We start from the raw sequence: 10,584 nt of genomic DNA on the forward strand, positions 1-10,584 counted from the left end.
CAAAGGAGAGAATGTATTCAAGGTTTAACCTACCAAACAATTTTCGAATTATGATAACGTAAACTAATTAATATTATAAATGCTTAAATACCTTATAAAAATTTTGATGAAGAATGTAAGGAATTCTACCTTTTTAACAAAATTAGTGTGTGTCTCATTTTTTTCTGAAATTATAGAAATTAATTATACAATTGTATCTAAATTTTTCATATGTAATAATTATATAATACTGATTAGTGGTTTCGGGATTAAAATGTAAAAAATAGATAACATCAATGATTAAATTGTAATTTTTTAAAGTTTATTGACTAAAATATAATTTAAATAATATATAAGTGACTAAATTTGTAATTTACCCTAAAAATAATACCTCATTCTGCTTGAGAAACCAAACCGACTTGCCGCTCAGCCTCTTTGAATAAAAACAGCGGGTTAAACCCTAAACCTCTTTTTAATTTTGTGTGTTGATTTTAGGGTTTTCCCCTTTTCTGATTTTCCACCTTGCTGTAAGTGTTTCCGGAATTGGGGGAAATGGGGTTATATTTGAAACGTTCAAGAAAAGCTAGAGGTAAAGATGTGGATATGGAGGACTTTGACGATTCAGAAGATGAGGAATTATTGGTTAATGGCGAAGTAGAAGAAGAAGCTGAAGGAGAAGAAGATGATGAAGAAGAAGAGATTGGTGATGATGATGATGATGATGATGATGATGAATTAGAGAATAATGATGATGACGATGATGGAGTAGATGAAGATGATGATGAAGAAGAAGAGGAGGAGGATAATGATGGTGAGATGGAAGAGCTTGAAAAAGAGTACAAGGATCTTCACAATCAGGAACAGTAAGCATCTCCCTCTTCAAGTTCTTTTCTTTTTCTTCTTTTTTACTTTATCCTTGCAGCATGCTATTGGGTATTTATTGCTTTGTTTGCGTTCTAATTTTATTTCTTCTTCTTTTTACATTGGATTGTTTAGTTCCAATACACATAGCCAGATTAGTGTTTGGGGAATATTAAATTATGTTGTTTTCTTTAAGGTTGCTGTTTTATTTTTACTTCTGTTTTTCAAATTAGGGATATATTGAGGAATCTCAAGCATCATAAGGATGAAGATGTTAAAAAGGGTCAAGCAGTGAAGAACCAAAAGGTATATATTTTCCATTTATATTTATGGCTATATTTTCGTGGGGGTGTGTGCGCATGTGGGTGCTATGATCTAACATTCTCCTTTTGCGAAGGCTCTTTGGGATAAAACTCTTGAGTTCAGGTTCTTGCTTCAGAAAGCATTCTCCAGTTCGAATAGACTACCACGGGTACCCATTTTCCTTCTGTTTATTGTGTCTTTTGTATTCTTTCCTGGATTGGAATGATTTTCTTTATTTATTCATGTAAGATTTATATGAGGGCTTTTCTACCAGGACCCAGTTAGGTCTTCATTTTGTACTTCGGATGAAGAAGTGAGTGCTGCATATTCAGACCTTATTACTGCATCAAAGAAGACTTTGGATTCTTTACTAGAACTGGAGGAGGTATGTCTTTTCTCAAGAAACATTCTGTCTAGTAATATCTTCTTAAACATTTGACAATTAATGCTTCTAACAACCTTACCATGAAATTTCTATTCATCTTGAATTTTCTTACTAGTACCATCCTGTTGTCAGGCTTTGTTGGAGAACAACCCATCAATTGCTCAATCTTTAGAGGGTATGACACCAATGCTATTATCATTTTTCAACATACTTTCTGTTACTTGACAGAAACTTTATTGATATTATTTAAATGCCATGAGCTTATTTTCCCTCGTTAGATTATATATATTGCTGCATTGCCTGTGTCATGCTGTGCTCAGTTTTAGTTACTAGCAAATGCTGATATTTTATTGATTTTAATCACATATATCTTTTCTCTCTGTTTCCCCTTTCAGTGCAAGTGAATACTTAAATGTCTATAAGTTTATATATTTTCGGTTGTTTATTTATGTTCTTTTTCACTGAACGTATGGTTTAATGTGCTATGTATACATAAACATTCAAACATCAAATTACTGAGCATTCACATTATGGATCTTGGCAATGATCTCATTATCTTACCCTTCATCCTACTCTCAAGGTAATGCTGGCCAATCATCTAAGAAGCTTTCTGGAGATTCTAACTTGGACATGGAAGATGACGAAGAGTGGCTACGGATTTCTCAGATGAATAGGAGGTAGTACATTAGGATCACTGTTTCTGTGTTGCTCAATGTGAACTGATATTCTGTGTTAAAATAGAGATTTTACTATGATGATATTAATTGGCCGAGTTGATTCTTGTAAAAGAATGAGGTGGTCACTTTTGTGACTTCTTATGTGTTCATTCATCAAACAAATTGATTCTTCTTGGAGTGTGTATGAGTTCTTTTTCAAGTATGCTCTAGATTGATTACAATTTGAAGTCTATGATTCCTGATTGGACAACTTTAGATAAACATTTCTGGAAATGCTATGCTTAAAAGAGTATAAGCCATCATTAGTTACAGCTTGTTGTTATAGACTCTCAAAATTGCTAGTTAGAAATGCTGTGTTGAGAAAGGTTAATGCCTGGAGGCTGGAATCAGTGCTTTAACGAACATTCGTTCATGTGCTTTGTGCTTTCTTTTTTCTTCTGAATAGGTTGCATCTTTTTTTACCCTTGCTACTCTAGTTGTGCAAATAATATTCCTTGAGATGAACATTTTAAGTTAACTGGAAATTTTAATGCTTGAATCCTGTAGAATAGCTGCCTTCAGAGATAAAGCAGTTAACAAATGGCAGAGAAAGACAGAAGTTACTACTGGTGCTGCTGCAATCAAAAGCAAATTGCAAGCTTTTAATCAGGTTTGATGCTATAGCTTTCAGTGATATAGAATCGATCCTGTATAGGGTGTAAAATGAAACTTACTTGGCTTTTCTTTTCCTATGCCAGAATATCAGTGAACAAGTGGCTGCCTATATGAGGGATCCAACTAGAATGATAAAGCAAATGCAACAAAGAAGATCAACAATTGGCATATTTGGGGCCGTAAGTTACTAAATACTTAACTAGTTTGAGGGTGCTGGGGGCATACCTCTTGTGTCCTTTCTGTACTATGATTTTTTTATTTTCTGCTTCTATTGATTACACCACCTTTAATGGGCAGGTTACTGAGGCTGCTAATAATGCTAATGGAGAGGTAATGTTGTCCCCTTTATTTACTTAGGCTTTAATAAAATAAGTACTCAACTGCTAGGTTCCAACCACCTCACACATAAGTGTTCTGTGGAGGGGGTTGGGGAGGTTATGGTAGGCCATATGGGTTTTTGCTTTGTAGGATATATACCTATAGAATACAAAGAAAAGCTGGTTCTTTAGGAACCTTCATCTGCATAGAGATGTCTTCTTGTTGTAAAACTCATGGAGGAAAGAGAAGTTGCTGATGGTCAAGTTGTGGTGAAGTGGTAGTCAGTACTTTGCCAAAAGTAAAATGATGGTGGTTTGGATTCATAAGAATATTGCTTTTGTTATTAATACATGTTATGCTCCTTATATCCTGTCAAAATTTTTGATCTGTGAATCCTTTATGTTCTTAGGAAGCACATCCTGAAGGTGATCCTGAACTTCTGGATGATTCTGAATTTTACCAGCAGTTGCTGAAGGAATTTTTTGAGACTGTTGACCCAACATCATCTGGTAAATCTTCTCTACCATCTTGTAAAACTTCTTTTGCATTATTAAATTTTAGGCATGTTGCGTGTCCAGAATCTTTCCTTTCTCTTGAAACAAAATTACTACTGTTTAACCACAGAGACGGCCTTCTATGCCTTGAAAAGACTGCAAACCAAGAAGAGAAAAATAGTTGATCGTCGCGCCTCAAAGAGTCGAAAGATAAGGTAGGTTTTCAAATGTGATTGGATTGGCACCTTGTATTTTTATGGAGTCACGTTAATCCGGTGCATTTCTTAACGTTGGAGAGTTTGTGTTTATTAACATTCTTGTAGGTACCATGTTCACGAGAAGATAGTCAACTTCATGGCACCGGAGCCCATGAAGCTTCCTCCCATGGCTCCAAAATTATTCGAGAATTTGTTTGGATTGAAAACCCAATAACCTAATGCTGAAATCTGATTTACTTTTTACCAAGCCTTTGGAATTTTGTAATTTTAATTTATGCTATATTAAATTGTTTTATATAGGTCTGATGTGACAGAGAAAAACAGATGTCTTGCCATAATGAAATAGAAGTTTGATGATTGGCCGGTACGCACAAGACTAATATGAATTTCATCATTTAGTTTATAAAACTTGAAAATTTTAATTCCTTTTATTTTTCATGGAAAAAACATATTCATATATATGAAGACCAAAATGTGATAAATGAAAGGAATTAAAAATTTCAAGTTTGATCAGTTAAGTTGGTTAGTTTTTATATATTAAACCAATTTAACAGTAGTCAACTTGATCATAATCTGCCCAAAATGTGATATGGGCTGTAACTGTGGGCGATTTATACACACACAGAATATAAGGGGTTTTAATGAATCAATATTGGGTTTATAACACTGTTGGTTAATTCTAGGAATAGACTTTAATACGGTATGTATGCACTAAAGTCCAAGGTGTTAAAACAAATAACTTAGATAAAAATAATGAGAAATTCATTTTGTAGCGACATAAAAATTTCTCTTTCGGTCGCTAATTGAGGTGATTATTTGAAAATTTAAAAATCGACTCGATTTTATTAAAAAAAAGAGTTGTCACCGATCTTTTTCTAGGTGTGACCGGACACCTAATAAATCATCCTTTTTTAGAAAAGAAAACTTATTCTTGCACAAAAATGAAGGCCGAATTTAGGCCTACATCAAAAGCTAGAGTAACGTTGGGTTCGGGAGTCGGTTACGCACGAGGAAGGTATTAGCACCCTCGCGACGCCCAAAATTGGTATCTTATTAAACATGTGTTGTCTTGATTTTCAAAAATACGAATTCAATTTGACATTTAAGTGTGATCCGATTGAAGGAAATGAGAAGTTGTAAGTTTTTGGTTTTTTAGAAGAATATCCTATTTTTAACACGAGCCGACTAACTTCACCCAACATAGCGATGAAATCAATGACTTAATGTTAAAATCGGTACATTGCCTTATTCTTAAAATTAAAATGTAAAAAGTTTTTAAAATGATAGTAAAAAAATCTAAGAATATTATTGTAAAAAATGCGAATAGTGATGTGAATAATATAAAATATTAAAATATCAAAATATTAGAATAATAATAATTAATATTGACAAATAAAAAAATAAAATAGAAATAAAAGGTGTACATAATATATATTAGAAATAACAATGATGTTTAAAAATAATACTATTAATAATACTACATAAATATGTACATATATAAAAAATAAATACGTGATAATATTAAAAATATGTACATAATATAGTGTAAAAAATACATACATAATATAATTAAAATATATACATAAGATAACATGTAAAAATATATATATAAATAATATAGTATTAAAGATATATACATAAAATAGTATAATATATATAAGTAATATAGAATTTAGAATATACCTAATATATTAAAAGAATATATATATAATATAATATTAAGAAATATAATAATAACAAAAAAAAAAGAGAGAGGGAGAGAGTGGGTGATTTCCGGCCACAAGGCCGGCCACCGTCCGGTCACCGGACCGCCGCCTGCCGCCATCGGCGCCATCGTACACGACAGCCGGACCTCAAAAAAAACTTTTTCGGTAAAAATGGATAAGCTTCCTCCTTTTATTTTTACTTTCAGATAAAAGAAACAAAATAAGATTGAAAGAAAAAATGATAAGCAAACAAAGAACTTAAAACGAGAATAGACGAAGAAACCTCTTTTGCTTTGATCTTTGATTAATCTCCAAAAAAACTACTCTCTCCAAAAACTAGCATTTACAATAACTCTTCTCCTTGATTACTCTAAAAAAACCTCTCAAAAATCATTTACAATAACTTTCTCCCCCAAAACTTCTTCCTCCTCTAAATACAAAATATGAGAAGGCTTATATAGCCATTTACAAAATATTTTTTATTGTTTATGTCTACATTTGTAGGTACAAGTGGTGGTGGAGCAAGTGTGGCTAGTGGAGTAGGTAGTGGAGCAAGTGTGGCTAGTGGAGTTGGTGGTGGCAAAGGCTAGGATTTAATTGAGAAAAGTTTAGGTTGTGGACTAGGATTTTTTATTTTGATTTGGGTTTAGAGTTTGGGCCATTGGGGTTTTGATGTAAATTGGGCTTTGAGTAGTTAAGATTTTGGATTTTAGGTTTAATTTTGGTAAGTTAAGTAAGGCTAAATTGGATTTTAATGTAAATAGGTTAAAATTGACCTACAACACATTTCAAGATATATAAAAATTTAAAGATTATAATAATAAATACACTTTGAACTTATACATACAAATTACCAAGAATACATTTTTCATGTGTAAGACACTCCATTTGAGTCTTGCAATCTATCCAATGGAAATCATTATTTAGCTCCCAAATAGAGAAACTCTGATCTTCCACATAACATATATCATTACCTTCATAAACATCTGAACTGGAACATTTCTATCTTCTGAATCCATGCTGTATATTCATCCCTTTGTAAATAGATCCAACAGAAGAGACATCACAATTGTATTTTGCTCTCAATGCCCAAATTATCTGTCATTTTCCCTGCTCCACAATCACCCTCATATGTTGTTCCATCAGACCATTAAACCTACAAGAAAAGAAAATTGACTTTAACCCTAACAACACACAACCTGAAGACATGAGATGTGATGCTAAAAAGTGTAAGATACCTGCATGATGCAGGACTGAGTTATTCACCGTTTGCTTTAGACTCCTCATCAAACAGAAGTCTTTTAGTGAGTCATTCAAGCACTCAAAATGCACTTCATTTACCCCAAGTTAAAGTTGAACCACCCATAGTGATAACTAACTTTTCTTCTTCTCCCATTTTCTTCATGATAACATAAAGAAATGGAACTTTAACATGATGTTTGCAGCTTCAACCACTCATCTTCCATGCTTTTATGTTCTTTGTTTTCTATAGTAGATAGTAGTTAATACCATAACCAACCAGCTATTGAAATCGTAAACTTTAGACAAAAATCCCTTATAATATATGAACTGAGATCAAAACACTCAGTTATTTTTATTACGGATGAATAATCAATACTCTTCTATTTCAAATAAAACCTATGATCATTTCAACTATTTCTCATTCCCCCCAGCCTATGAAATTAGAGACTGGGAATACAAAACTAAAATCCTGATTATCAACACTGGGTACTGTCAGGAAAAGAATGTGAAGTTAAAAGGCAGTACTGACATGAATATATATTATAAAATGTAGTATTACATATAAAGTTTTGAGTAAAGCAAAAGTCTGATTAAAAAAATTTCACCATTAAATATATATTATAAAATGCTTGATTGATGTGATATAAAATTTGATAAAATTTGAATTACTAAAATAGAGAGTTTGTTAATTTTTTATTGTTTGATATTTATTTAGTTGCAAATGGACGAAGACATTACTAGCTTTAGATAGACACAATTGGTTTGTCTTTGTAGTTTAGAATTTTTATAGGTGTTACCTAAAGAGTAATCCACTATATAATCATTAAATATAAACTATGATTTAAATTTAATTTACTCACTAAATTATAACTTTACACCTATACTATAACCTAAATCACTCTCTATCTCTAAAATATTTCCCTTGAAAGTTTAGATGTAAATTGATGAATTTAATTCAATTTACTTACAATTTGTACTCTGAATTTCTAATTGAATATATTAAGTACTCTCACTCTCATCCACTTAATCTTAAAAAGCTAACTCGTATATATGCATAAAAAAGCTTGTTAAAATATGTTGATACCAAATATTGTGGGGGAGGGTGATGTAGTGGAGATTATGGGCTGTCCACCTTGCTTGGGGTGGAGAGCCATACGATTTGGGAGGTGAGAAAGGGTGATGAGCTTAAGGAGGAAGATGGTATGAATGAAGGTTAGTGTGAAGATTTGTTGAATATGCCTCTTTCTTGATGGTATAAGAGGTATTTATACGAACTTGATCCCTAGGGCCACCTGTCAACTCTCGTTATACTTTTAGTCCTTCCATAGTCCCTTATTAAGTAAGCATGTGGCATCACCTAAGTTGCAGGGTATATGAATGATAAGTGATAACTATTTTATCGAAATGATATGGTTGTCAGGAGTGATTGGTTTGCATGCTCCCTAGGTTCTAGCAAAACAGTTTTTATGGCAGAAAACGAGCTGGGGTAGTTAAGAGGGCGAAATCAAGGGAGTCATAGTATTATGACAGCGATTGTCATGTAACAAAATTTCCATATGTAACAAAACAGTCAATATCTAATTCTATTAAAATATCCACTTAAAAAGGTGACTATACAAAGATTAAATCTTCTATTTTAAAAAAACTTTAAAAGTAAAACATCAAATGTATTGAAAAATCGAATCTAATCCTCATTTAGTTCAATTTTCTTGCTTAAAATCTTAGCCACTAAAAAAAATCTTGAAAGATAAAAAAAGTAAAGACCCAAACATATTTGATAATAAAATATCACTAATGACACTAGCACATAGAATAGTAGAAAAGTATAGTAGTTTTACACGTATATGTATATCGAGTAGTATGAATATTCCTTATAGAATGGAGCTTCTCCTTTTGTAAATACTGTTTGAAATGGTGGAAGTAATAGTAAATTTATAATGAGTTGGCTCTGCAATGAGAGTGAACCAATGGGCTTCATCCCGCATATTGAGAGAGGGTTGTTCACCACACCAACCTAACACCCAAATATGTATATTTTTTTATGAAGTTTATATCGTCTATCGATAATAGATTAAAAAAATTCCACCAGTATATTATGTATTTTTAAGTAATGTGTAAAGAAATAATAAATAAATAAAAGCAAACATATTCATTTAAAAGTTAACAATAGACAAAATCATAAACAGTAAAACCCATCCACCATTTAATTTTAATATTTTCAGTTTTTTTTTTCTGTTGGTATTGTATCTTTTAGGTTATATAGATATAAATCCTATGTATATGCAAATTTTTATAGCTTAAGCTTAGGTTAATTTGGACCGACAAGGTTATTAATTATATGTTAAACGTCATCTAAGAGAAGCAGATGCTGTCGGCCTGGTTGCATGCATGGTTGAAGCACATTGTTGAAATTTGACCTACCTGTCATTAGCCATATGAGGACATAATTGAGAGTTTATCAGTTAAGGTCTCGATGCTTAATCTTATCCTAAATCTACTAATATCTGGATCTTAATTTATATGTCACTATTATTTTTTTAAAAAAATTAAGGATGTTAATAATTTATAAAGAATATATTTACTTTTAGGGCATCCAATGATTTGCATGATTTTCGGATCGTAGATTAATAAAAACTATTCGCTTTTGCATGAACTAATTTACCTTTTGAGTTGGATTTTCATGTGCTTTTTTTAAGTAAGAAAATGGCTTTAAAATTGTTAAATATTTAAGTTGTTTGTAGTGAAAATGAAAGCACTAAAAGGCAAAAACGAAGTACGTAATATATATATATATATATGATATTATGTATTCCAACAAGAGATTCTTTCACAAACAAAAAAACACAGGGTGGGGTGGGGGAAGTAAGGATCACAATTATGTGCCTTTTCCTCGTACAAATTTATAGGCGAAACATAAATAGAAGAGCACAACAAAACTTAGAATTAATGGCTGATTAATCTTCTATCATTAATAATAGCTAGTATAGTAGATGATCATCTTTATTGTAGGTGGAGAAATGATTCAACTTCATGCTTCAATTCAGTTTCAGATTTTCCATCCCTGCATATCACATATCAAACCACCAAGGTCTCAGGGCATCATGCATGGTTATAAAAAAAAAAGGGTTTAAAGTTGGCAAAGTAATATAGTTACCTTGGCTAATTTCCATTGGACCTGTAAGGGAAGGGAACTTGGCCTGATTCAATATACTTGACATCAGCCACAAGCAGCTCATAGTGCCTCTTAACTTCCTCAGCAGTTTTCCCACCAACAGCTTTGGCAACATTGTACCAACGGTCAGGGGTGTCCTTATCATACACAGCCAAAGCCCTTTCAAAGTCTTTGTTTTGTTTGGCTGTCCATGAACCTGAACCACGGGACGACATTGAGCTCGATGCCATTCTTTGTTCTAAAATTATGTATATATCAGTTTCAAAGAAGAAAAAAGGGTCAAAGAATCACTACTTAGAATGGCTAAAAGAAAGTGATATGTAATAGATTGCACAAGGTACTAAGAGACTGCAACCAAAGGGATTGTTATGAGCAGAGAGTTGGCAATGGTTGCTCTCTATATAAGGAGCGGAGTGGTGGGGTATATGACCAGTTGGCGTAGAAATCTTGCAAGAATTTTAATGATTTGTCTCCTTAGGAACCACAAAAATTGGAGTACAAAGAAGAAGAAGAAACAGTAATGTAAGAGAATCAGTTTTTTTTTTTAAAAAGGTGTTTTATAAGTAAATGTAGCA

The 10,584-nt window shown here is 32.3% G+C and overlaps 2 protein-coding genes across 2 annotated transcripts; one reads left to right on the forward strand and one right to left on the reverse strand.

The window, feature by feature from the left end:
- Positions 1-355: 355 nt before the first annotated feature.
- Positions 356-4,244, forward strand: LOC121212190 (putative uncharacterized protein DDB_G0270496). The gene is made up of 12 exons (XM_041084532.1): positions 356-842; positions 1,074-1,146; positions 1,238-1,312; positions 1,418-1,528; positions 1,661-1,703; positions 2,109-2,205; positions 2,752-2,854; positions 2,943-3,038; positions 3,157-3,189; positions 3,587-3,686; positions 3,802-3,886; positions 3,995-4,244. The coding sequence occupies exons 1-12, from the start codon at positions 532-534 to the stop codon at positions 4,101-4,103; spliced, it is 1,236 nt and encodes a 411-aa protein (XP_040940466.1). The 5' UTR covers positions 356-531; the 3' UTR covers positions 4,104-4,244.
- Positions 4,245-9,852: 5,608 nt separating this feature from the next.
- On the reverse strand, positions 9,853-10,382 carry LOC121212191 (protein RADIALIS-like 1). Its single transcript, XM_041084533.1, has 2 exons — positions 9,992-10,382; positions 9,853-9,898 (listed from the first exon to the last, which is right to left on the reverse strand). The coding sequence occupies exon 1, from the start codon at positions 10,237-10,239 to the stop codon at positions 9,997-9,999; it is 243 nt and encodes an 80-aa protein (XP_040940467.1). The 5' UTR covers positions 10,240-10,382; the 3' UTR covers positions 9,853-9,898; positions 9,992-9,996.
- Between the last annotated feature and the right edge of the window lie 202 nt (positions 10,383-10,584).

This window comes from Gossypium hirsutum, chromosome A13 (assembly GCF_007990345.1).
Source record: "Gossypium hirsutum isolate 1008001.06 chromosome A13, Gossypium_hirsutum_v2.1, whole genome shotgun sequence".
NCBI classification, from domain to species: Eukaryota; Viridiplantae; Streptophyta; class Magnoliopsida; order Malvales; family Malvaceae; genus Gossypium; species Gossypium hirsutum.

Bases quoted from the DNA above. Each gene is read 5' to 3' on its own strand.
- LOC121212190 (XM_041084532.1), top strand. From the start codon at position 532: ATGGGGTTATATTTGAAACGTTCAAGAAAAGCTAGAGGTAAAGATGTG. The intron at 3,190-3,586 runs GTAATGTTGTCC...TTATGTTCTTAG, and splicing joins CTAATAATGCTAATGGAGAG to GAAGCACATCCTGAAGGTGA. The intron at 3,687-3,801 runs GTAAATCTTCTC...GTTTAACCACAG, and splicing joins TGTTGACCCAACATCATCTG to AGACGGCCTTCTATGCCTTG.
- LOC121212191 (XM_041084533.1), bottom strand. From the start codon at position 10,239: ATGGCATCGAGCTCAATGTCGTCCCGTGGTTCAGGTTCATGGACAGCC.